The sequence below is a fragment of the Dioszegia hungarica genome (genome assembly GCF_025882075.1).
Source record: "Dioszegia hungarica strain PDD-24b-2 chromosome Unknown MKK02contig_8, whole genome shotgun sequence".
NCBI classification, from domain to species: domain Eukaryota; kingdom Fungi; phylum Basidiomycota; class Tremellomycetes; order Tremellales; family Bulleribasidiaceae; genus Dioszegia; species Dioszegia hungarica.
Window position 1 is genome coordinate 1,842,805 of NW_026515770.1, and position 25,113 is coordinate 1,867,917.

Here is a 25,113-nt window from a genome sequence, read left to right on the forward strand (position 1 = left end):
ACAAAAATCCATGAGAAAAGTGGACAAGCCGGTTACCACAACAGCGTCTATACCCGCTGACGCGCCTATCTTCATCAACGCGCCGGAGTAAGGAATGTGAGAATAGGCGCGAGCGCTTCCACCGTTCTCGTAAACCCCTCGACGCGTCGGTGGAGGTCCACAACCATTTTGGTCACCTTCAGCATCTATACCTTGCTCGCTACCCCTCAGCCACTATGTCCGAGCCTATCAACAAGAAGAGGAAGCTCCAGGTGAACGGAAGTAATGGGATCGTCAAGCAGGAGAGCTTTTCGGATATCCTGATGCAGCTGGAGGCAGAGGAAGATGCTTCGGGCGGTGAGATACTCGTGCTCGAACTTTTGTGACCAAAGCTGAGCTGGCAGACAATATCGAGACGGACAAGGCGTGGCCTCGGCCTGCTGTGCCAAACTTCGACCGCAAGACCGACTCCATCAGTATGTCGCTCTGATTCATGCTCCCGCACGCTTAGCTGACCAAGCAGTGTTCCAGCAGATTGAGGTGGAAGAAGCGGTCGAGCCTGGTCTCGGGCCGACATTACGCCTCTTTGGAGTATCGCAAGAAGGCAACTCTGTCCTCGCGCATATCCATGGCTTCAGGCCATACTTCTACGTCGCTGCTCCTCCGGGTTTCCTCAACAAGGATCTCGAGTCCCTAAAGGACACCATCAACGTACGTCTCGCCGCAGCCGAGCTGACGATAGGCCAATGTCCAATCTGCCATACCCTCGGTGACTGGCTGCACTATCCACAACCGCAAGTCATTATGGGGCTACCGCGGAGACGACAACGTACCCTTCATCAAGATTACATGCTATGACCACAAGAGTCTGTCGAGGGTGAAAGATAAGTCTATCGCTTGAGATACGAGCTGATCAAGCACGCGCCTTTGAACGAAATCAGATCAACTATAACAATCTCTTCCCCGACGAGTTGATGACCTTTGAGAGCAATATCGCATACACGCTTCGCTTCATGATAGATACAAAGGTGAGCAGCAGTGAAGGTCTCGGCTGATGATCAGGTTGTGGGGATGAACTGGGTAGAACTGAAGGGCGGAAAGTACACGGAGATGCAGGGGTCGGAGAAGAAGTCGTTGTGTCAGATTGAGGTGTCGTGTCAGTGAGTAAATCTTGAAATACTATACTGACCCCAGCTACAAAGACCTGATCTCGCACGCGCCAGAAGAAGAATGGGCCAAAATCGCTCCCCTCCGCATCATGAGCTTCGATATCGAGTGTGCTGGACGAAAGGGTATCTTCCCAGAAGCGCAGATCGATCCGGTCATCCAAATCGCTACTATGGTCACGCGGCAGGGTACGTCTCTCTCTACCCGATGCAAAGCCCGGCTGACACTCCAGGCGAAACAAAACCGTTCATCCGAAACGTCTTCACCCTCAATTCCTGCGCTCACATCGTCGGCTCGCAAGTGCTCGAATTCAAGGATGAAAAGTCGATGCTGCTGGAATGGCGCAAGTTCATCGAGCGGGTCGACCCAGACATGATGATTGGGTACAATATCGCCAATTTCGATTTGCCGTACTTGCTCGACCGGGCCAAGGCGCTCCGTATCCCAGACTTTGCGTACATGGGGCGGATGAAAGGTGAGAACATCTCGGGATTAAGCTGATTCCAGGTATCCGGTCTGAGGTCAAGGACACACACTTCTCGTCCAAGGCGTTCGGACAGCGCGACTCCAAGGCGGTCAACATTGACGGTCGACTCCAGCTCGATATCCTTCAGGTCATGCAGCGGGACTACAAGCTGCGAAGTTATACCCTCAACGCTGTCTGTGCTCATTTCCTCGGAGAGCAAAAAGAGGATGTGCACCATTCGATCATTACGGAGCTGCAGAACGGTACGGCGGATTCGAGGAGAAGATTAGCTGTCTACTGTCTGAAGGTATGTCTCTATTAGACCTAGCTGATGGCAGGACGCCTACCTCCCACAACGACTCATGGACAAGCTCATGTGCTTTGTCAACTATACGGAAATGGCGCGTGTCACGGGCGTACCCTTCAACTACCTCCTCTCGCGCGGACAACAAATCAAGGTCGTTTCGCAATTATACCGGAGTGCGGGCGAGGCGGGATATGTCATCCCGGCGCTGAAGAGCGAGGGGTCGGACGAGCAGTACGAAGGAGCTACGGTCATTGAGCCCACAAAGGGGTACTACGACGTGCCTATCGCGACTCTCGATTTCGCCTCGCTATACCCGTCCATTATGCAGGCGCACAATCTGTGCTATACGACTCTGCTCGATAAGGGAACAATCGAGCGGCTGAAGCTGGTCGAGGGGGAGGATTATGTACACACGCCCAATAACGGTGAGTATCTGCAGGGTCCCGGAGCTGACAAATAGATTACTTTGCTACCGTCAAGAAGCGGAAGGGACTGCTACCCTTGGTGCTGGAGAACCTGCTCGCTGCGCGTAAACGAGCCAAGCAGGAGTTGAAGGTGGAGAAGGATCCGTTCAAGCGGGCTGTGCTGGATGGTCGTCAACTGGCGCTGAAGGTGAGCGTCATACACGACAGAGCTGATACCAGATCTCGGCCAACTCGGTATACGGTTTCACCGGCGCCACGGTCGGTAAACTTCCCTGTCTCGCCATCTCGTCCAGTACCACCGCGTACGGTCGACAAATGATTGAAGCGACCAAGCAAGTCGTCGAGACCGAATACTGCATGAAGAACGGGTACGACCATGACGCCAAGGTCGTATACGGTGATACCGATTCGGTCATGATCAAATTCGGCTGCCCAGACCTCGTCACTGCAATGCGACTCGGAGCGGAAGCGGCCGAACTCGTCTCGTCCAGCTTCATCAAGCCAATTAAGCTCGAATTCGAGAAGGTGTACTTTCCGTACCTCCTCATCAGCAAGAAGAGGTATGCGGGGCTTTACTGGACCAGGCCGGACAAGTATGACAAGATGGACACGAAGGGTATCGAGGTGAGTCATCAGACAGGACGAGGCTGATGAAAGACTGTTCGTCGTGATAACTGTAGGCTGGTATCTACTGTCATCGAGACGTGTCTGTTCAAGATGCTCATCGACCGAGACGTCAAGGGCGCGGAGGAGTAGGTCAAGCTGGTGATTGTGCTGACGATAGCTACGTCAAGCGGACAATAGCAGACTTGCTGCAGAATCGTATCGACATGTCTCAACTGGTCATCACGAAAGCCCTCGCCAAGGCTGATTATGCCAACAAGCAAGCCCACGTCGAGCTGGCGGAACGTATGCGGAAACGAGACGCAGGTGAGCTTGTTGACCGACATGCAGCTGATCTCAGGTTCTGCACCCGCTCTGGGAGATCGAGTAGCCTATGTCATCGTAAAAGGCATCAAGGGGGCGGCGGCGTACGACAAGTCCGAAGACCCGCTTTATGTCTTGGAACATAACGTGCCTATCGATACGCGGTACTACCTCGATAATCAGCTGTCGAAACCGCTCATGCGTATCTTCGAGCCTATTCTCGGCGAGAAGGCGGGCAGTCTGCGTAAGTTCATCTCCGCCCATCGATTGGGCCCCAAGCTTACCGAGTAGTGTCTGGAGATCATACCCGCAGTATCCAAATCGCCACACCCACGGTGGGAGGTCTCATGAAGTTCGCGGTGAAGACGGTCACTTGCCTGGGATGCAAAACTCCATTACGGACTGCCAAAGAAGGAATAGCGGTCTGTGTGAATTGCCGGCCGAAGCTACCTGATCTGTACCAAAAACAAGTGAGTCTCCACACAGCTATGAATACGCCGAGCTGACGTGTAGATCACGTATACCTCTTCCCTCCAGGTCGACTTTGCGCGCCTCTGGACCCAATGTCAGCGGTGTCAGGGCTCCTTACATCAGGTGAGCAATACGAGCTGGATAGGACTGACGAGCAGGACGTCATTTGCACCTCGGCAGATTGTCCAATATACTATCGGAGAACAGCGCGTCAAAAGGAGGTGGCTGCGTCCGTATTGCAGCTTGATCGGTTCGCGCAAGAATCGACCTGGTAGATACTGTTCCATAGTATAGACTATTCATGTACACCTATCTTGCCTCTTCTACACCATGGCCAATCCCGCAAACCCTGTCCGGCCAAACCTTACCCACCCCGAGTTGCCCGAATCGTTCACAGCCACAATGAACGCCCGATCCCCATTTCTCAACTCGGCAATCGGGTTCGTCCGCCCCGGATTGCCTACCTGGCGGTACTGCGGTCCTAGTCGCTGTACTGGGCCGCGGTGCTCCTCGGGCGATTCCTCAAAGATCTCGTGTAGCTGCTGGATGGACGGTAAGGGGGTCGTCCGGGCATTGATGGCTGCCGCCTGGAAGTCTGGGGGTTGGCGCAAGAGACCAGCGGGGGAGCCGCGCTCCCACTTGGCCTTGGACCAGGGAACGGCGGGCTTCCAGATGTGGTAGAAAGGGAGATAGGGGTTGGGGGAGGCTGAGCGGGAAGGGAGGGGGTGGGCGTGAGATGAGGGGACGAGGCGGAGGTGTCGGAACAAAGAGGCTGGAGGTCAGCGGTGGGATACAGTACGAGGCTAGGGAGGTGAGGACATACGATAATCTATTCCAGTCCAGGATGATAAATGTGTGAGATTAGGGTTGAACCGTATTCTCCTCCAAGCTCGCGCAGCGGCCGAGGTGATGAATTGTATCAAGCGAGATAAGAAGGTCGGTACGCTAGCCCACCACGTCCGGAAGGGCGGTAGCGTTGACTCTTGTGCGCTTGCGAACGGCACGCTCTTGAAATGTTCAGGCAGGAACCGTGGTGTCCGCTGGACAGTATACCCCAGTCGCTTGAGATACGCGTACGCCTACTGATCAGCCTTATGCCTCTGGCGCAGATAAGGGACATACCTGATACCGCTCCCAGGTGAGCCCATCCTTCCCCAGAAACGCCGCAAAGCCTTCGCTCACGCTCATCTCCACCGCACCTATCACCCCGCACTCCTCCTCGCTCCACGTCCCCTCCGTTCCTTCTCCCTCTTCCGCCCCTTCGTTACCTAGCCAGATTTGCAGTGCTCCCCGCTCGAGCAGAAATAGCGCTTCTTCCGGCAAGAGCTCGGTACGTGCTTTGCCTTTACCCTTACCACCGTCGGCAGTGGAGATGATGGGGCGTATGGAGATGCCCATGGAGTCGAGGAGGCGACCGTGGGTGATGAGGAGGTATGGGTAGGGGGATTGCGGCGAGTAGAGCGCATGCGACATGGATTTACTGTCAGTGTCAGCTGATGTTATTGAGATTCTAGCTACCGACCAGCGTACCTGCTCCCTCCTCTCACACCCTGCAAAGCACCGAACAGGGCCTCGCGACTCCGCTGAAGCATCATCTCCTGCAGGTTGACCGTCTCCTCCAGCGGTTCAAAGTCCTTCTCGCCCCGCTTGGGTATAGTGATCTGGGGTCGGATATGTCCTGGGCGGTGCTGGACCTTTCTAGAAGCATCAGCTTGATCCCAAGCCCGCGGGATGGAGCGCGCGACTGACTCGGCGAAGCTTTGGATATGGGCGAGATCAATCTGATCTTCATCCTCATCTCCTTCTTCTCCTCCCTCCGCTTGCGCCGCTGCTGCGGTCTGTGCGGCAGGCGCGTCCAGCCGCTCAGCCTCAGCTACCGTGTCGACGATCTCGGTCTGCATGTTCCTGATAGCTTGGATAGGTAGTTGAGGTATGACACAGACATCACCAACGGCCCGAAAATATAGATCTGATGCACCAAAATCCAGTCCGTGCGCGTAAACAACCTATAAGTTTGGACACCCTACTCCGCCGCCCTGATCCTGATCCCGTACCTCTCCCAGAGCCTCGACAAGGAGGAGTCATCCTCCCTCCCCCACCCGGCTGCTTGAGCAGCAACGAATTGCTGGTAAGCCGCAGCGCCGAGGAAGAGCGGGAGGCTGAGCTTCCTCGCTTCGGTCAAGACGATATCGAGGTCTTTGACGAGGGTGTCTGTAGCGGAGAAGACGGGGGCCTTGGCCATTCGCATCCGGGGCACGCCTGGACGTAAGCTTCGGAGCCCAAGCAGGACAGAACAGACTTACGGTCCTTGGCGACATAAGAGTAGGCTGCACCGCTCAAGATGACGGACATGACGGCGTCGAGGTCCATACCCTTCTTGACGGAGAATGCGAGCGCCTCGGCGGCCGTGGCCATGTGAATACAAGCCAGGAGCTGGTTCACCGCCTTGACCTTGTTTCCGGATCCGACACCTCCCGCTGGCTAATCAGCTAAAACCCACTTATAGTGCTGACGATCACTTACGGATAAAGTGCAGGTTGACGGTGTTGCCTGCCTGTGTCGACATGGCCTGCAGCACGCTGCACGCCTTGGCGAGCGCGGCATCTGACCCAGAGGCCATGATCGCAAGATCACCAATGTCGCCGCGGGATGGTCCGCCTGATACGGGTGCGTCAACGAGCTGCTGACCCTTGCCGTAGGCGTCAAGGAGTTTCTGCAGGTTGACTGCGGACGATGGGGCGATAGTCGAGCCAAGGATGATCACGGCGCCTTCAGGCATCACTGTGGGGTCAGTTGACTGTCCAGCTGGATGTGTACCACAATCGCGACCAATACAGCTGACCTGAGCAGATCCCGTTGTTTTCCGTGCCAAACATGATCGACTCTGCCTGCGCGGCCGTGTTGGGCATGAGCACCACGACATCCGCGCCTGCTGCTCCCTCCTTCACGTCCTTGACAGTCTCGCCCCCTGCAGCGCGATACGCCTCCGCCGTCTGCTCGCTGATGTCCACACCGACAACCTTGTGGCCCGCCTTTTGCACGCTCAACGCCATACCCTTGCCCATCGCGCCCAGTCCCACAAACAACACCTTCTCGGGCTTCCCGCTCGGCGTAACCGAGAGCTCCTTGGCCTTCTCGGCCTCCTCCTCCTCCGTGCCCGTCTCGGCGACTTTAGGACCGCCGAACCGCTCATAGTGCTTGATGAGCAGGCCGTCGTCCTCGCGCGCCATACCCGCTCCCATGGCCGAAATGAAGAGCTGCTCTGCGGCGGCGCTCATGGGTGCTGGGAAGCCCATAAGACGAGCTTCGTCATTGACGATACCGGAGTCCTTGGCGATGATGGACATGGCAGACTTGGGGACACCATCGTGCCGGAGCTGCCAGGGAACTCGGTGACCGACTTTGCCGTCAGCTCAGTCCAGGTCAATGGCCCCGGCCGCACTCACACATGAAGCTATCACCAGCAGCGGTCCTGATGATGTTGTATAGCATCCTTGGGTTCAGCCCCATCTTGGCACCGAATGCCATCCCCTCGCTCGTCGCCGCAATGTGTGCAGCGCAGAACACTTGGTTGATGAGCTTGAAGTTGGACGCGTCGCCGCACGAGGTCCCGACGACGCTGAGGTTGCCTTCGGGCTTGCGAGTCAGGGCCTCGAGGACAGTCAGAGCTCCTTCGATAGACGCGGACGTGCCGGAAGTCATGACGGTAAGAGTACCAGCGGCCGCGCGGGTCGACCCGCCCGAGACGGGCGAGTCGCACAGTCCTATACCGAGCGCTTCGAGCCGCTTCTGGACGGTGACAAGGAAAGAGGGTGGGACGGTGGAGAAGCAGATGATGGACGAGCCGGGCTTGAGGACTTCTTGTCAGCTTCTGTCCATCTGATCAAGATCTAGATCTGCTCACCGGAAGCGACCTCGCCAGTACCGAACAGAACATCCTCCACCTGAACCGCATTGACGACCATCAGGCCCAAGACCTGGACGTCCTTCGCTGCTTCGGCAGGTGTAGCGCACGCAGTCGCGCCGACCTTGACGACAGCTTCGAGCGAAGGCTTCCACACGTCAAAGGCGCGGACCGGGAAGCCTTGCTCGACGAGACTCGCGGCCATCCCGGAGCCCATGGCGCCGAGACCGATCCAACCGACATTGACTTTGGAGGCTGACATGATAAGTATATGAGGTGAGTCGCTTTCAAGATACTAGGGTGATGTTCTCGCGATGAGTATGGATGCGATGTTCTTGTAGATGCCTTCAGCGCTGTCAGCGCTTCACACAGCTGCCCAGCCCGATGACCTTCCAAGCAAGAACGGAGCAGCGGGCCGGCCCGGCCGTATTTACCCGAGTATCACCCGTGCCGGTAGTAACCGCAGTAGCCGGGTCTTACCGCTTCGTACGGCATTCGAGCTGGGCAGCATTTGCTGCGAGGAAGATGGAGGTGCTGTCTTTGGATGTCGCAGCCATGCTGAGCTATTATACACAGTTCAGGAGGTCTCATCGTATACGGAAGATATCGCGCTTTGACGCGTACAACACTGCTCACACAGGGGTCGTCACAGACTGTATCATCTTCGATCTATAATTCCCTCGAGCTCCCTGAGAGGGGCTCACGCGCTGGTCTGTCAGCTCCAGCAGCATCGCTAAGACCGCTAACTCACCTCATGATAGCTATCATCCTAAACTCATGTCCCCCACCTGGGTCTGCAGTCTCCTCTAGCAACTCGCAAGTGACAGTGTGGAAGCCCGGCGCCACCCCTTCTCTCACAACCGCCAATCGGCCGATACTCCTGCTATATCAGCCGAGCTCATCTCCTCTCTCCCGCTCTATTCTAAGACTCACGCATCATTATCCCAGTAACCGACAACCTTGACAGCCTGATCTTCATCCTGATTCACCCAACACCGTACCAAACCCAGCCCCAGATCCCTACTTCGCATCGAATAGACTTTAACCCGCCCCACATCCCCTACCTCAATCTCAAATGTCGCCCGCGCCCCGGGTGTTTGAGTTGTCAAGTAAGGCTTGGTCTGACCATCCGGATCTTCCCAATGCACCCATCCGTCATTCATCACCGGATGCAGCGACGTGGTGGCGTCTGGCGATTGTTCCGATACACATATGGGCCTCCAGGTAGGCCGACGATGCTCCGTGTCCGGGTCCCAGCCGTCCAGGACGCCCAGACGAGGAAGGGTGTCTAGTTCGGTAGAGTTCATGAAACGGCCTGGTAGGACGGGCGGGACTCGGTCGTCCTCTACTCCCCACGGTAGACTGGCTTCTGGGGGTATTGGATCGATGGGCGGAGGAGAGCAGGCTACATCGAGGAGTAAACTAGCGATGAGCATCCCGAGGTCGTAGTGGCCGCGAGCGTTGAGGTGCCAGGTATCGGGATCTCCCCAGTAGCTGGGGTGTTAGCGTAGCCCAGAATGGACGAATGGACCGAAAGACGGACTTTTGCGAGAAGTAGACGCGTAGCAGTTCCGGATATCGTCCGAAATGGCTGGCTAGAGGGTGTCGCTGGCTGGCACATCAGCTTCCTTTCCGGTGGCTCGATATAAACGAGCTCACTTGATGACCGGAACATCTGAGAGGATCAGCTACTTCCATGATACCAGCAGAAAGACATACCATAGTACTGAGCAACAGGTCTGCTTATTGGCCTCGTTCAGAACGACTTGAAGTTCCACTCACAGATGCATCCTTCCTCCACCTCCGCCCACCCCTCCATTCGCGAACGCCATCGCCTCGACCACAATCACCGCTGGTTTCGACTCCATCTCCAACAGTCCACGCAGCAGATTCTCTAGATTGACGATATGCCCTTCCCATGCTGAATCGTTGATCCCCAGCTCGATGAGCACCAGATTCGAGTCGGAGGGGATATGCAGCGGGTAGCAGTAAGAAAAGTAGTCGGAGCCAGTAGCTGAAGAGTCAGCGCTTGACAAGGTAGAGTGTTTCTTGGGGCTCACCTGCGGTAGCCCCGTTTACAGAGATGTGATTCGCTTTTCTGGGAGATACTGATCGGATCCACTCTACCAAGCGCGAGAACCAGATCTCTTCTGTCCAAACATGGTGCCCGCGGGTGACTGATAGCTTAGCTGATACCGTCCAGCCTAGTCCGTGGGTAGATTAGACGTACCGCTTCCACCGACCACAGAGATGGTCAATGACTCTCCCTTCGCGACCTTATCCATGAACTTTTTCAGCCGGTACAGGGAGCCTGAGAGTCAGACACTCCCTCAGACAGGAACCTGCCTTCATAACCCCTTGATAGCCTGAGATTCGCACGACCATACTCCCGCTCGAATTGCTGGCGCCCTCTTCGACAGTCGATCCGACTGAAATTTTGCCATGGGTGCCAAGTATATAGGATGAGCACGCTTGCGGGTATAGCTGTGACTGCCAACAGCGCCCGGCTACGGATCATACATGGATGAGTAAGAGTATAGATGCTGAAGTAAGAAGGATCAGATCAGCGTAACACACAGCTACCTCACAAGACCCTGCGCACCGCGAGGCACCGCGCAGGTCAGACGAGCGCTTCCGCGCAGGCCCGGTACTGCGGTGGGGATACTATACTCCGAGCGGCGGGTCAGGATTAGACGAGAGCACATGTCTTGGCAGACGGGACTAACCGCTGACTCCACATTCCGCAAAATCAGTGATGAGTCATCATGTGTGCGTCATCAGAATACCTCATGCGTCATCGTCATGGTTGGTAACAAGGTGGAGGTGGAGGTTTTGCCTTGAAAGCACTAGAAAGAAAGGGTCCGAAAGCTCAGCTATAAAATTGACGCTCACGACTTGTCTTCACTTCCCACTTATACTTCATCTATCCAAAACAACCAACAACAACAATAATCAACAAAATGTCCAGCCAGCAGACCATCCTCTTCATCTTCACCTCGGCCGACAAGCTCCTCAACGGCGCCCCTACCGGTTGGTATGTGCCTGAGGCTGCCCACCCGTAAGTCCAACACTATGAGCTCCTTTGACGAGTACTGACGATCAGCTACTATGCCCTCAAGCCCCACTTCAACATCGACTCGGCCTCCACCAAGGGCGGTGCTGCCCCTGTCGACCAGTCCTCGGTCGAGAACTTCAAGGACGACGAGTCTGTCAAGTTCATGAACAGCGACGCGGAGGCCAAGAAGCTCTACACCGAGACCAAGAAGATCAGCGAGGTCGACGCAAAGGACTATGCTGCGATCTTTGTCATCGGTGGGCACGGGCCCATGATTGACTTGGCCGAGGACAAGGCGTTCGCCAAGCTCGTTGGTGACGTGAGTTATTTGTCTCTTTCGCCTATGCGAGGTGCTTATGATAGTTCTATGCGGCCAAGAAGCCCGTCTCGGCAGTCTGCCACGGTCCCGCCGCCCTCGTCTCCTCCAAGACTCCCTCGGGCGACTCCATCCTCAAAGGCGCAGAGGTCACCGGCTTCTCCAACGCCGAGGAGGCCCAGACACCATACAATGACTTTGTCAACATCCTTCCCTTCTCGCTCGAGGACAGGCTCAGCGAGCTCAGCGGTGGAAAGTACACCAAGGCCAAGGAGGACTGGGGAGTCAAGGTTGTCTGGGACCAGGGTATTTTGACTGGTAAGTCGTCTCATCTTTGGATCTCAGGGTTGGAGCTGACAATGCAGGCCAGAACCCGGCTAGCGCCAAGGCTCTCGGGGAGAAGCTCGCGGAGATTCTCCAGAAGGCTTGAAGGAGGAAAGGAGGTCAGAAGAACAATATAGCAACCATGCAGATAATATAGAAATGCCAATCACGGGTCGAGGCGTACTAACTGGACATTCTTGCAGGCGACGGGCAGGACACGGGCGTCAAGGGATATAATCTGCATACTATTCCCGCATACTGGCACCAGCCGCTGTCAACACCCGATCCAAATAGTCCCCAAGCTGAGGCAGTTCCTCCGCTTTTCGTCGTAGTGTAGAGGAGGGGCTGAGTGTGAAAAGTGGGTATAGATGAGCTGCGATCAGCGCGTCCAGGGGTGTCGCTTGACTGCTTCATCAGCTCGATCTCACCAGTACCATTCCGCTGACGTACCTCGCCCCTAAAGCCCACGAGCCATCTATCTGCCCCGCTATAATCTCCAGCGCGTCTTCACCTCTCTCCGCCATCTCTTCCGCGTTGATCGTGCGCGAATCACCCGTCAACGCCGCCGGTAATGGCGTCTTGAGTCCAGCTGCCAGCGGCGGGGGGTTTGGCAGGTGCTTGTACATGCTCTTCTTGCTCTCGGATAGGTAGGCGGTGTACAGGTCGCCGAGCACGAGCTGGGCGAGCGCCACCCCGCGGTCGTACGTTTCTTGCGACGGCATATTTTGTATTCTGATATCAGCTACGCTCTGACCGCAACGTACTCCTTGTTCTTTCCTTTCAGGGGATAGTTCTGGTCTAGCCATCCTCGGACCTCGTCTGATGATAGCAACGTATCATCGAGGACAAGCTGGAGAGCTGGTAATCTCGACGAAGGGGCTGACTGCTCATTCGACCACGGTCTGAATGACACGGGAACCTTGCGGAGGAGGAAGAGTAGCTGGGCGCGTAGGGAGTCAGGATCTGATGAAGCCCATGAGCGATGATATGGGTGCTCTGGTGCTGCAGGAGGTTGTACCTAGAGGTGTCAGCGTGCGGCGAGGTATTAGCTGGCAAGGACATACCCAGAGGGAGCACTCCGCGTCAGAGCTTCGGAGCTCTCGCCGCCATGGAATCTCGTCCTCCTGCTCAAGAACGACTAGCGGGAAGCGTGAGTACAGGTTATGTACCCATGACGGGGCTGCGAATCTGCTTGACGATGCTGTAGCTGCCATAGTGAGGTGATAATAATAGAGGTGGAGATGACTTTTGGCTCTGACTTTTGGCTGTGAGTGACGGAACCAAACGAGCTCGGGCTAATGACGTTGCTGCAGCCGAGGACCCTATACCCCGCCTATAGATTGCCTATATCACAAGGTGATATCTACCTTGCCCATATACACCCTACACACACGCCAGCATGGCGTCCTACTCTCAGCAAGAGAAGTCGTACTACGACCAGCTCTTCTCAGTCATCGACAAGACCGACTCGGGCGTCCTCCCGGGCCAGGATGCCCTCCCCTTCCTCGTCTCCTCCAACCTGCCGCAGCAGACACTCGGTGAAGTCTGGGCATTGGCCGACCCGGAGAACAATGGATTCCTCACGAGAGAAGCATGGTATCGCGCCGCCAGGCTGATTGGGTGGATGCAGAAGGGCGGACAGACCCAGGTGGACGAGAGCCTCGTTTCGAAAGGTAAGCCCAATAGACGGCCGTAGCTGATAGCAAGCTGGACCATTCCCCTCCTTTGCCGGTCACCCGACACCGCCTCAGCAGGCGCCTATCTTGGCGCAGACTACGGGACAGCGAGCTCCCCAGCCCGGCCTTCCCCAGCTCACAGCGGCGGACCGCGCCAAGTTCACCAAGATCTTTGTGGGCTGCGGACCACAGAATGGGCTCGTTTCGGGCGATAAGGCGAGAGATGTGTTCTTGAAGAGCCAGCTAGGCTATGATAAACTGGGACAGATATGGTGAGCTTGACCCCAGGATATAGCTGAGATACAGGACTCTGGCAGATACCCAGCAGCGCGGTTCGCTGGACCTTCCGGATTTCATCATCGGCATGTTCCTCATCCAGTCATGCATGGCCAACACATCCCTCACTCTGCCCGCTACGCTGCCTCCTACAGTGTACGAGCAAGCTTCAGGCGGCCGGCCCCCTCCTACTAGCCCTATCGCTCGGCAGAACACCGGACCAGCGTCGCCCATGCGGCAGCAGTACACCGGTCAATTGCAGCCCCAGCAGACTGGTCCGTCGCTCAGCGCACAGAACACCGGTCGGTCCGCCTTCCCCTCTGCTGCGCCGAAGCCTCCCGTTCCTACTCAGCAGTGGGACATTACGCCCGACGCAAAGGCTACGTCAGACCGCTTCTTCTCGCAGCTCGACACCCAGAACAAGGGCGTCATCGAGGGCGACGTCGCTGTCCCCTTCATGCTCCAAAGTCAACTGGACGAGGCGTCCCTTGCGAGCATATGGGACCTGGCGGATATCAGAAAGGAGGGAAAGTTGACCAAGGACGAATTCGCGGTGGCGATGTACCTCATCAATGGCAAGCTGGCGGGAAGGGACGTACCGGCGAGCCTGCCCAACAGTCTCATCCCCCCATCATTGCGGGGTGAATACTCGAATCAGCAGGAGGCGCCTACGAGCAGCGTCACCAAAGACCTGTTCGACCTCTTTGCGGATGACGAGCCTGCTGCGCCGGTTCCGGCCTTCCAGCCCACCGCTTCGCCCGCCCGCTCTATTGCCCCTCAGCCATTCTCTCCCCAGGCTTTCCTCCCCCAGCCGCCATCTCGCAAGGCCACGGCTCCCCCTCCACCAGTCTCGCGCGCTCTCTCTCCCAACGCGACCGGTACATCCGCCCACAGCTTCAGCGGTCCCGGTCAGGGCTTCCGGATGCCCTCCAGCGACCTCCTCGGAGACGACTCCTCTGCTGCAGCCAGCTCCGTCCCTGATCGGTCGGTCGAGATCGGAAACAAGCAAAACCAACTCCAGAACACCGAGCGGAGCGTCGGCGAGCTGGAGAAGCAGCGCGCCGACCTGGAGCGCTCTGCCCAGTCCACCTCGGCGCAGCTTGAGGAGATCGAGCAGCGCCTATCGTCTGCGCGGGTCAAGCACGAGGCGGAGAGCAAGTCTGTCAGCGACCTACGCGTCCGCGTTGGTCAACAGCAAGACAGTATCCAGAAGCTCAACGAGGATCTCATTTCGGCCGAATCGGACCTCTCGGCGATGCGGTCCGAGAAGGACGAACTGGAGCAGACGCTCTTGCGTGACAAGGAGGAAGTGCGGGGATTGCAAAAGAAGATGAAGGAGGTGGAGGATGAAAAGACGGGGTTGAAGCTTGCGCTCGAAAAGCTCAAGAAGGAGGCGAGGCAGCAAAAGGGGATGGTGTCGATTGCAAAGAAGCAGTTGACGACGGCTGAGGGCTCGAGAGATGGAGTGCAGAATGAGATCAAGACGGAAGAGGCGAGTCAGGCTGCTGCTGCAGCTCAGCCGAGGGAGGAGCCGGTCTTTTCGCCCTCGACCGGTTCGGCCGCTGGTATCCCCCTTCCGGCCACACCGGCTGCGCTCAGTCCGGTCGCTACGGGCGTGTCGCAGCGGTCCAACAATCCCTTTGATCGGCTCAGGAACGCTGCCAAGTCCCCCACTCCCTCGGAAACATCTCAGGAACACGGCGAGACCGGCGTATCATCGGTATTGCTGGGTGCAGGAGCGGCGGTCGGACTCGCAGCTGGCGTGGTAGCAGTTGGCGCTACGACTATCTTTGAGGCCGCCAAGCACGCGGTCTCGCCGGATGAGGAGGTCAAGAAGTCTAACGGAGAGGAGACGACGGCCTCGCGGTCTCCGGTCCCGGAGACTGCCGAATCAGTCCAGCCTCAAGTGTTGAGCCACTCGGCATCCGAGCACCAGGCCGCTTCGCACGTCGACGCTCCCCCTGTATCCCATCGCGGGCTCGAGGATGAGGACGAGGAGGACCCCTTTGGCGCGTCAGAAGGGTCGCCAAAAGCCCAGCAGCACGTCGAGGTCGACCCATTTGGCGCCCCCACCGGTACGGCGCCGGGCAGTGCCGCTCAATTCGACGACTTTGATTCCGGCTTCGGGGACTCTTTCGGGGCTCAGCAGAGCCACACTGCTCCTGCTGCCGCGTCCAAGGCGCCGGACTTTGATTCTGACTTTGACGACTCGTTCGCCACCCAGCAGCCAGCTCAGCCGGCTGCGACATCGTCCTTCCCGTCGGCAGAGTCAGGCTTTGAGCAGCACGCCGCGTCCCCTCCTCATGACTCGAGGGGCATCTTCCCCAGCTCCAGCACCGGCACGGACTTTGACTCGGCGCCTCACCAGGGTGACATCAGCGGGGCGACGACTACCGGCGAGCCAGAGTTCCACTCGGCGTTCAGCAACTTCGGGCAATCCCCATCGGGCCCGAGCGAGATGGAGGGTCTCCCGAGCGGGATCCCCAAATCAGCGGTCCCGTACCTTCGTCCTGACGCAGAGCGGACCGACTCCACTCAGGCCATCGCACCCGCGAGCGTGCCTGACTCGCCGGTCGGTCAGACTCAGGCGCTGGAGCACGAAGACGGATCGTCGGATGAGGATGAGGGGCCGGAGGACCTGGACCGCCCCAATAAGCTATATGCTACCGGAACGGGCGGATCTCAGCTGGCCTCACCACAATCACGGGAGATTGGCGGTTTCGGATCGCAGCAGCCATCCGTGCCTGCTTCGTCCGAGGCGCGGTCGGATATGGGGTCGCCCTTCGGCTCAGCAGGCGAGACGGAGCAACAGCTCAAGACGCGCCGGTCCGCCCCTCCCCCTCCTCCCTCTGCCAAGAGCTCCACTGCTCTCGCTGCTCCTATCCCCATTGACGACTTTGATCCCTTCGGAGCTCCCACCACCACCCCCTTCTCCCACACTCCAGCCATCCTCCCTCCCGGCGCCGCTGCTCCGGTCCAGCAACCCCAGACCACGGGCGGGAACCAATTCGACGAGGACGATTTTGACTTCTCCGACCTTCCACCTGCCAAAGTCGAGGACTCGGCTTCGGCCAGTACCGCCCATGCGCCCGTTCAGTCCTTCAAGGACGACTTTGACTTTGACGACGAGTTTGAAAAGCCGTCCACTGGGCAAGGGAGCGAGGCGTCTACGGGCATGAGCAAGAGCTACGAGATGGTCTCCCCGCCACCGCAGTCGTTTAGCCAGCAGGGGCCGTTTGGGGGTGCGAGTGGAAGTCAGCACTATCAGCAGGCAATGCCGGCGGGTCAGGCTCAGGGTGCGGGGATGCAAACGGGCGCAAGCGCCTTCTCGTTTGATGATGCCTTTGGAAACGACTTTGAGAATGGGTAGGTTGTCTCTGTCATTAGGGTTGGCCTTCGCTGATCATCAGTAATAAAGAGAGCGCTACCGCCGCACACCCTCAGCCACACTTTGACCCTCCGGCGGGCCCGCCTCCAGGTCGATCGGGCATGCTGAGCGCCCCGCCTCTTCCCATTCGCAGGGACAGCGAGGCCCAGCCTGACGATATTGAGGATGTGAAGAAGGTACGTCCGTTTTGATGATCATTGGAGGGGTGTGCTGATCCCCCAGCTCTGTGGAATGGGCTTCAGCAGAGGTCTGGTCGTCGAAGCGCTAGCGGCCAACTCGTACGATTTCCAAAAGACTCTGAATGTGTTGCTTCAATAGTGGATGGGAAGGATGGGGCGGACGGGATAGGCGAAGCTTTCGACTTGTAATTGTCTCCCGGAAAGGATTGACTCTATCTATCAGTATGCATTTCCGAGACTAATGTGTTCGTTGATGAGGCTTTTGACGACGCTGTGCTAACTGTCCTTTACTAATGGTTGGGTGGGTTGTCGGCGTCGACTGAGCCTGACAGACGCTGATAGCGCTTTCCCGTTGTGCGCGGATCTGGCCGATGGCCGAGCCCATCCACACACTCCAAGTCAAACTTTCGCTCATTTAAGGCACCACTTTGGCCATCACGCCCCAGATCTGGGGTCATCTCGCCCATGCTGTCTCAGGGCTAGGCTGGGAGACCTATAAGAGCCGGTGTCTTCCCCAGTCATCGCCTCATCTACAACTTACCCCTCCATTTCCTGCCCACATCACATCACATCACATCACATCACATCACATCACATCACACCTCACCACCGCTTTCACTCGACTGCACCTCCCCTACCCTCAACCGCACCGGACCCATCCCATCTATACTACCAGCCACAGTAAGTGCATGCCTGATTTAAGAGCGGTCTGACACGGCTGACGCGATCTCAGCCAAAATGAAGCGACCTACCTCCGCTTTCCTCGCCGACTCCACTGAAGAGCTCGACAACGGCTCCCAGTTCTCTCCCAGCCCGCCTCCAACCCCGTCTCCAGCGACCAAGAAGGCCAAAAAGTCCCCGGTGTCGCCCACCAAGTCGGCCGGTCCGTCATCCAAGGGCAAGAAGGTCGAACCCCAGTCTCCCAAGGGCAAGTTGCTCGCTTACTTCCTCAAGACGGGTTTGAAGGCGGTGGACAAAGCGGAGGCAGAGCGTCTGGTACGTCCATCCTCGCTACTGCCGTCAGATCTGCAACAGCGGGTGGATGGACCAAGTGGCAAGGAATGTGGCTGACGTCATGCAGACGGGTCTCAAGCCCGCTCAGCAACGGGAGCTCATGCGGGAGGATGGGAAGGGAGCTCTGTACAATGCGCTGATCAAGCTCGCGGAGGATATCAAGTAGATTGAGGTAGAAGTAGTAGCGCATGCAAAGGAAATCAGGCCGGACTTGCGCCGTTACGACCCTCGGCCGTCGGATCCAGAGTTTTTCTCATTCTGTATCTTCCATCTTCCTCTTCCATTTTCCACTCGCAGGCCTCTTGATTGCCGCTTGGCCTCAGATCGCTGACTGGACTGACACGACTTGCTTACTGATTAAGCTCCGTCTTCTCGCCACTATCACACCACCAGAGAGTCCAATCACTGATGGCACTCATTCACCTCCAAGCCCGAGGGAAACTCTGAATCCTAAAGCGGACAACCCTCCCTTTGAGTGAGGCACGATCAGGCCCTTTCACCTCCCCTACTCTTGGTGCCTGGATTCACTCCACGCCCAGTCGTTCGGCCCACCAAACCTATCTTAACAGAGCATTCCCACCGCTGACCGCGCCTCTTCCCTCATCTGGCTACGCCACAGCCCCAGACTCCACGTTTCCCTCAGCTCATCACTTACTCACCCACCCACACCCATACCTCCCACACCAGCTCGTATGTCCTCACTCTGACCTCGACTTGGATGAGGCTGACGACATCTTAGATCGAAATGAAGCGCCCCTCCTCTACTTCGCCCAACATGGACAAGTTCGACGTCAGCGAGTACGACGGCGCCGTCGAGTCCACCCCCAGCCCCCCTCCTACCTCCTCGCCAGCGTCAAAGAAGGCGAAAAAGTCCCCTACGAAGCCGAGGTCGACTCCCAAGACCAGCTACAAGGACAAGAGGATCGAGCCGAGCTCCCCCAAGGGGAAGCTTTTGGCCTACTGTGTCAAGCTGGCTATGAAGACCGCGGACAAAGGCGATGTGGAGCGCATGGTATGTTTCACACCCCCTCTATGAATCCCGCGTGGAGAAGGCACGGCGGATCAGATATCAGCGATGGTGTGGCTGACGATATACAGACTGGGTTGAACCCTACCCAGACGAGGGCGCTCATGCGCGAGGATGGGAACGGATCGTTGTATAATGCCTTGATGCGGGTCGCTGAGCAGATGTAGGGTGTAGACAGAGCCGGTCTGAGGTGGTCTCCACTACATGGTCTCGGGCCATGACGCATGCACGTACCATAGGTATCAATGACATAGCCTCGACCCTCCCTTACAGCTTTCTGTCCTAGATCCATCATCACTCCTCTTGCACATGTCTGCCCATGAGACACCGTACGCTTTCGACCTCTCTGTATCCCACAAGCTGACCTCTGCCTGACAGCCCTGATAAGTCCGAAGCCGGATCAACACTGATCAGTCGTCGCAGTCGAGGGGACCCATTGACGGACTCCCCTCCCTTTGAGTGGTACGCTAGTGGCCGCTTCGCCCCCACTCTCGGTGCCTAGATCCGCTTAACCCCTCAGATTCTGGCCGGCTAGGCCTATATAAGGGGCTCTCTGGCCCTCGCTGACCCCTCCGTCTTCCTATCTCTATCTACCACTCAGCCCCCTTGACCACATCCTTCCTCACTTCATCACTGCTCATCCCACTTACCACCTTTCCACTACCGTACCACATTCGCCCTACCCCTCTTCCACCTGGTACGTCGCCTATGATGGCTGACGAGACCTGGCTGACGACACCTCAGATCATCATGAAGCGCCCCTCTTCCTCCTCCGACGTCGAGCGCGATGACTCTGGAGACGACTACCCCTCCCCGTCCGGATCCGCCGGCTCGCCTTCCCTTCGCAAGGCAGCCAAAGCGTCCGGCAGCAACCCCAAGAAGGCCAAGACGACCCCTTCCCCTCCCAAGAAGCGGTCACCCCCATCTCCACTCACTCCGAAGGGCAAGTTGCTCGCTCTCATCATTCAGAAGGGTGTCAAGGAGCTCAACCGAGCTGAAGCGGAGCCGCTGGTACGTTGTCCTTCTTCTGTCTCCAGTGTGCCGTCTCCTCATCATGTATGTAACTGGAAGGCTGACGAGCCACAGACCGGACTGAAGGTGTCCCAGATGAGGATCTGCTGCGAATCGATGGGAAAGGCGGACTCTACAACGCATTGATGAAGGCCGCTGAGACCAGCTAGGATCTGGTAGCTTGACTAGGTAGATAATCCGGAACATGAGAGTTGACATGTGATGGGCCTACAAAAATGACTAGACATTATACTTTTACAAGCCATGTGACAGCCGAACAACTACTGCAAGAGCCCCTTGCCATCGTCCACCTCATCGAACCCCCTTCCCGTCCCTGTATCACATCGCTATCCCCGTCCCGAAATCGTACTCCTCCCAAAACAATCCCCCATTATACGCCGCACTCCCAGGACTCAATCCTATCAATCGCCTCTCCTCATCCCCCTCATCCACCTTCTCGACCGCCGGCAGAGGTACCACCAGCTGCGTCGTGCTCGGAACGGTCTTGATGCTCTCTGGCGAGGTATCCAGATCCTCCTCGGTCCAGCCGGGATGATACAGCTCGGGAGTGGGCAGCTCGTTCAGCTGATCCACATCGATCCATTGGGCAAAGAAGGATCGGTCCGTCTCCGTATCGGGTTTGGCCGTTCCGGTTCCGGAGGGAGGTATCGTCCCCGTAGGGGTAGAGAGCGCCTTGTTGAACTCCTCGACCGCACTGTGCAGCGCAGCCAAGATGTCCGTTTCACCCTTCTCCACCTCCGCTCTCGCTTTGAAGAACGCCCGCTGCTGCGCCGCAGCCATCTCTGCTGCCGTCGGGACCACATCTACCGGCTGAGGCGCCGGTGGTGGAGGCATATGACCTGAAGGCGACTCCTTGGCCCCCGTATCCTTATTGTCCTCCTTGACCGTGACCGTTGCGCCCCGTTTCCGCTTCGCGCTTGCCTTCTTGACCGGTCCGGCTGGACTGGAAGTCGCGATGGGACTATCGGCGAGGTGGGAAGCAGGGGTCTTGGCAGCTTCCGGAGTGGGTGCCGCTCCTGGCGCAGGCGAGCTGTTGGTACCCGCCCCGGCCTTGCCCTTGGCGCGCTTCGACGGTGGAGGCTTGAGATCCTCCACCCGAAGACCCTTGGGCATGTTAGCCGCCAGAGCTGTGGTATTGCCACCGCCGTTATTGCCCGTATCCCTGGGAGACGCTTTGACGAACCCGCCAAAGAGCCGGTCGACGCGCGCAGGCCCTTCCGGACCCGCTCGATACTCCTCGTATAGGGTATTGGCATTGGTGATGAGCGTAGCGAGCTGGTATTTGAGCTTGTGGACGTGGTCGGGGGAGAAGCAGAATCGACCCTGCTCGGCGTGTTGGTACGTGATGAGGATGGCCATGTACTGATCGTCAGTTGGATGCTTGCCTGAAAATGGTAAGACTCACCAGCTGAATCAGGCCCGAAATCTTGGCAAACTCCTCTGGACTCCGCTCGGCCGCTACCAGCTGGTACTTTGGCATCCGCTCCTGCGCGTCTCTTGCCGCACCCGCAAGCGTACGTAAATCGGCCAAAAGTTGCGGGCGTAATGGCTCAGCGACCTCGACAAAGCGTGTCGCTGTTCGTCAGCCTCTGCTAAAGCAAAGATACAAATACTGAACTTACGGAACTTGCTCTTCATCTGCTCCTCTTTGGATTTGATCCACTGAAGACAGAGCTGCGGGTTCCCCTTCAGCGTCTGTGCCGCATGCTGCATCACCGCCGGCCCACCACCGAACTGCGACGCCGAAGCAATCTGCGCTTGATTCTGCGCGGCTAACATCGCCGCTGCCGCTGGATTGCCCATCTGCGGGTTCAATCCCTGCATCTGAGGAAGCCCCATCTGGCTCGACTGCCCCGGCGTCGACAACCCCACCGTCGACATGTTTGGCGTCCCGTTCGCCCCGCTGGTGGCCTGCGACCCTCGACGCGCCTGCTCGATGTACTGCCGTTGCGCATCGGTAAGCACACCGTTGTTCTTCGAGGCGGCTTCGAGAAGCTGCGCCGACAGACCCGGCGGGAAAGGCTGGTTCGTCTGCTGAGCCTGCTGCAGCAAGTTCTGGAACTGCTGTTGCTGCTGCTGGAGCATCTGCATCTGCTGTACCGGCAGTGCCTGGGTGGACGATCCGACCGATCCCGGTATGGGCCCGTTGTACTGATTGGAAGAGATGGACGACTGGCTCGCGGCGTAGTTGGGGTTCGAGATGGACTGACGAGGCATCTGCGGTTGTTGTGAATGGTTGCGCATCTGCTGGTTCTCGTAGAGCTTCTTGTACCACGCCTCCTCAAAGGCGCCGAGGTATCCTGCGTACGTCCGCCGAAGCTCGCTGGCCGTCACCTGAGATGCGCGAGCGGGTTGTTCGCCTGTGTTTTGCCCGAAACCGAGATGTCCAGCTACGATCTGCCACATGACCGGGTTTTGGTCGAGCTGAGAGTCAGCATTACTCCGCAACAATTGCAAGCCGACCTCACCTTTGCAGACCCTCCATTCCGATGTACCAGCCCAAACAGCGCGTACACGTCAATCGGCCGTCCTTCGACAATGGGAATAGGCAGATCCTGCCGCTTGTGCATCTTCTTAAGCGAGTCCCATATCTGCGCCTCGCTAAACGGGAGTGGTTCCCCGCTGAAGTCCATACCGCCCCACCGAGGTGTCGGGTTCTGCACCTGCTGAGGAGGAGGAATGGACTGCTGAGCTTGTTGCGGGGACGGGACGAAGTTTCTGCCGCTCGTAAAGCTCGCAGCACGATGGTGACCAGGTACCGGTTGAAGCTGTCCATTTTGGCTATTTGGTGTATAGGGGTTTGGAAGGGCGGACGAGGAGCCGAGTTTAGGAGTGACGATTTCGATGGGGTTCCCTGCGCTACCTGTCATGGATGATTGGCGCTGAGGTGGGTAGGGAGCTTGTGGTAATTGCTGGGGGAGTTGGGGTTGACGGAACTGTGCAGGAACAGTAGGTTGGGATTGATTGGATTGACCGCTAGGGACTTGTCCCGCCGACCGCTGAGCGAAAGCTTGGATGGCTTGCCAGTTGGCGCCGAGGATCTGCTGGACTCCGGGACCATTACCAAGACTGCAGTATCAGCAGCATTCTCCCCGCCGTCATGATAGGGCTACTCACATCGCTCCAATAGCATTGATCGCTTCCTGCGGAACAGCGATATCCCGCCTCTTGAAGTCCGAGATCAGCGTCAAGAGTTGGAAGCGAGAGGGATCGTCCTTCGGCTATGCTGATCAGCCGGGTCCAGACAGTAGCTGCAAGGACTCACAGAAGGCCCAGAGACCAGTCTCTTCAGTACATTCGCCGTATACCCCCTGAGCTGCTCGTCCGTGAGCGTCCTAATGATTTCGACCGTGCTCCTCTTCGGTCCGTCCTCCGTCTGGCCCTGATTTGGTCGTCCGCCGGCCTGAGTCTGCTGTTGTTGCTGCTGGAGCTGCTGCTGCTGCTGCTGTGGAGCGAAGTTCTGTTGGGGCGGTAATTGAGCGGGTACGTTTTGCGGGGTCTGACGGTATTGCTGCTGCGGCTGTTGCTGCTGGACTTGCAGCATCTGGGGGAGAGGTTGGGGCGAGACCATCGGCAGAGCAGCATTGTGGGGCATTTGAGGAGTGATGAGTCCGGATTGACGTTGTTGGCGTTCCTTCATCTGCTGCAGCTACTAGATCAGCGGGTACTCCGACGTGATGGCGCCTAGCTACCACTCACAGCCTCAAACTGCTTGGGGTCGAAGTTGACTCCCTGCCCGCTCTGCCCCGGATTCCCCACCTGCCCTTGCATCTGCGTAGTCACCTGCCCCTGGTTCCCCATCATCTGCTGGCTGTCAGATCTCTGATGCCCTTGACCTCCCCTTCCTTGCTGCTGCTGCTGTTGTTGCTGCTGCTGCATCTGCTGCTGAGTCATGCCATTGACTGATATCGCCAGCGCCTGCCGAGGCTGTGCCTGCTGCAAGTTTGGGGTAGATCCGCCTTGCCCCTGTCCCTGCTGTAGTTGCGCCCGCTGCGCATGCTGCATGAGCTCGTGCATCACCGCCGAGAGATTGCCGTTGTGCTTCGACATGAGCGCTTCGCGTTGTTGGGTCGGGAGCTTCATGATGACCTGTAAAAGATCAGGGTGGAGGTTCGAGTTGTTGCCGCTGGATTGCTGTGGGGCTTGTTGCTGAGATTGGAAAGGTGGGGGGAGCTGTGTCTGTTGCTGATACGGTTGCTGCTGTTGAGGCCCACCGACCCCGGGAGCAAGCGTTTGCGCCAGCATGCTGCGATGGTTAGCCCTTCCTCCTAGATCCGAGGAGCACCGCGCTCACTTTTGCAGTTGTATCCTCCGACTCGCATCCATATCCTCGTCGCCGCTCCTTCCGCCCTGCTGCAAGCCCTGCTGTTGCGAGTGCATATTCGGCCCCTGCCCTCCCTGCCCCATGCCCTGCGCCATCCCCGCGAGGACCGCCTGCATGTTCACCCCATTCATGTTCGCCATTTGCTGCACCCCATTACCGCCTCCCACCTGCCTCTGCACCTGCTGTTGCTGCAGCCGCGCCATCTGCCCCATCTGCTGCAAGAATTGCTGCTGCCCGAGCTGGCTCTGCGGTAATTGCTGCTGAGCCTGTCCGGACTGGCCATTCCCCATGCCTATCCGCTGCTGTTCCGTCTTTTGGCTCTCCTGTGCCTGCATCCGCTGGAAGGTCTGCAGCGCCTGGTTGAAGTTGTTGGTTTGATTCGATTGCGGCTGGGATTGTTGTTGCTGGGGGAGCTGCATCGCATGCTGCGATTGGCCGGGGAGCTGGATACCGTCCAGAGCCGAGGCGGGGATGTTTGCGAGCGCAGACATGTTGAACTGCTGCTGAGGCTTGTACATCCCCTGCTGCTGTCCTGGCATCTGAATTCCGTAGTCTGCGCCCATTTGTTGCAGATTCGCCCTATTGAGATGATCCGACATGTTGCCGTTGCCTTGGAGGAAGGACGGGGGGATGGCCGAGATGTTGGCGAGGGAGGGATAGGGGTTGGACATGGTGGGCGAAGGGGTTGCGGGTGGATCGGAGTTGTGGGTGGCGGCTCACGATGAGCAGATGTAACGAAGGCTGATCTCGGTGGAAGATATGCGGAGATGTGGATAGATCGTGTGAGTCGTGAAGGGTACTGAGCAGCGTCAGCTTACTGTATGGTACGAAAAGCAAGTAGAGAGGTGAAGTCGGT

General features: G+C 57.7%; 10 protein-coding genes across 10 annotated transcripts; 5 read left to right on the forward strand and 5 right to left on the reverse strand.

Annotated features, from left to right (window-relative positions):
• Positions 1-215: 215 nt before the first annotated feature.
• On the forward strand, positions 216-4,017 carry MKK02DRAFT_27302 (putative delta DNA polymerase; the record flags this gene model as incomplete). The annotated part of the gene is made up of 18 exons (XM_053087328.1): positions 216-336; positions 384-455; positions 503-690; positions 722-856; positions 882-1,007; positions 1,042-1,139; positions 1,174-1,334; positions 1,379-1,621; positions 1,654-1,919; positions 1,951-2,344; positions 2,380-2,531; positions 2,564-2,968; positions 3,002-3,096; positions 3,129-3,274; positions 3,309-3,515; positions 3,563-3,741; positions 3,785-3,865; positions 3,898-4,017. 18 exons carry the CDS (start codon positions 216-218, stop codon positions 4,015-4,017), a joined length of 3,189 nt encoding a protein of 1,062 aa, XP_052945480.1.
• Positions 4,018-4,065: 48 nt separating this feature from the next.
• MKK02DRAFT_25156 (uncharacterized protein) lies at positions 4,066-5,643 on the reverse strand (the record flags this gene model as incomplete). Its single annotated transcript, XM_053086995.1, has 5 exons — positions 4,066-4,514; positions 4,566-4,821; positions 4,865-5,222; positions 5,273-5,440; positions 5,492-5,643. 5 exons carry the CDS (start codon positions 5,641-5,643, stop codon positions 4,066-4,068), a joined length of 1,383 nt encoding a protein of 460 aa, XP_052945481.1.
• Positions 5,644-5,765: 122 nt separating this feature from the next.
• On the reverse strand, positions 5,766-7,908 carry MKK02DRAFT_44402 (NAD binding domain of 6-phosphogluconate dehydrogenase-domain-containing protein; the record flags this gene model as incomplete). Its single annotated transcript, XM_053092914.1, has 6 exons — positions 5,766-6,001; positions 6,046-6,219; positions 6,266-6,523; positions 6,585-7,142; positions 7,189-7,599; positions 7,647-7,908. 6 exons carry the CDS (start codon positions 7,906-7,908, stop codon positions 5,766-5,768), a joined length of 1,899 nt encoding a protein of 632 aa, XP_052945482.1.
• A 485-nt stretch (positions 7,909-8,393) lies between these two features.
• On the reverse strand, positions 8,394-10,164 carry MKK02DRAFT_27432 (uncharacterized protein; the record flags this gene model as incomplete). Its single annotated transcript, XM_053087344.1, has 8 exons — positions 8,394-8,526; positions 8,580-9,140; positions 9,190-9,258; positions 9,350-9,385; positions 9,429-9,660; positions 9,707-9,823; positions 9,877-9,957; positions 10,002-10,164. The coding sequence occupies 8 exons, from the start codon at positions 10,162-10,164 to the stop codon at positions 8,394-8,396; spliced, it is 1,392 nt and encodes a 463-aa protein (XP_052945483.1).
• Positions 10,165-10,606: 442 nt separating this feature from the next.
• On the forward strand, positions 10,607-11,447 carry MKK02DRAFT_44404 (class I glutamine amidotransferase-like protein; the record flags this gene model as incomplete). The annotated part of the gene is made up of 4 exons (XM_053092915.1): positions 10,607-10,704; positions 10,750-11,020; positions 11,065-11,335; positions 11,383-11,447. The coding sequence occupies 4 exons, from the start codon at positions 10,607-10,609 to the stop codon at positions 11,445-11,447; spliced, it is 705 nt and encodes a 234-aa protein (XP_052945484.1).
• Positions 11,448-11,586: 139 nt separating this feature from the next.
• On the reverse strand, positions 11,587-12,555 carry MKK02DRAFT_33070 (uncharacterized protein; the record flags this gene model as incomplete). The annotated part of the gene is made up of 4 exons (XM_053088640.1): positions 11,587-11,746; positions 11,792-12,073; positions 12,106-12,359; positions 12,406-12,555. The coding sequence occupies 4 exons, from the start codon at positions 12,553-12,555 to the stop codon at positions 11,587-11,589; spliced, it is 846 nt and encodes a 281-aa protein (XP_052945485.1).
• Positions 12,556-12,740: 185 nt separating this feature from the next.
• MKK02DRAFT_24782 (uncharacterized protein) lies at positions 12,741-14,986 on the forward strand (the record flags this gene model as incomplete). The annotated part of the gene is made up of 3 exons (XM_053086934.1): positions 12,741-13,014; positions 13,049-13,289; positions 13,324-14,986. Coding segments are annotated over 3 exons (2,178 nt in total), but the record flags the coding sequence as incomplete, so codon positions are not given.
• A 2,612-nt stretch (positions 14,987-17,598) lies between these two features.
• On the forward strand, positions 17,599-18,040 carry MKK02DRAFT_33072 (uncharacterized protein; the record flags this gene model as incomplete). The annotated part of the gene is made up of 2 exons (XM_053088641.1): positions 17,599-17,856; positions 17,885-18,040. 2 exons carry the CDS (start codon positions 17,599-17,601, stop codon positions 18,038-18,040), a joined length of 414 nt encoding a protein of 137 aa, XP_052945487.1.
• A 579-nt stretch (positions 18,041-18,619) lies between these two features.
• On the forward strand, positions 18,620-19,068 carry MKK02DRAFT_44408 (uncharacterized protein; the record flags this gene model as incomplete). The annotated part of the gene is made up of 2 exons (XM_053092916.1): positions 18,620-18,886; positions 18,973-19,068. 2 exons carry the CDS (start codon positions 18,620-18,622, stop codon positions 19,066-19,068), a joined length of 363 nt encoding a protein of 120 aa, XP_052945488.1.
• Positions 19,069-20,251: 1,183 nt separating this feature from the next.
• On the reverse strand, positions 20,252-24,928 carry MKK02DRAFT_44410 (uncharacterized protein; the record flags this gene model as incomplete). The annotated part of the gene is made up of 8 exons (XM_053092917.1): positions 20,252-21,295; positions 21,339-21,508; positions 21,556-22,357; positions 22,402-23,002; positions 23,051-23,154; positions 23,199-23,582; positions 23,633-24,179; positions 24,228-24,928. 8 exons carry the CDS (start codon positions 24,926-24,928, stop codon positions 20,252-20,254), a joined length of 4,353 nt encoding a protein of 1,450 aa, XP_052945489.1.
• Between the last annotated feature and the right edge of the window lie 185 nt (positions 24,929-25,113).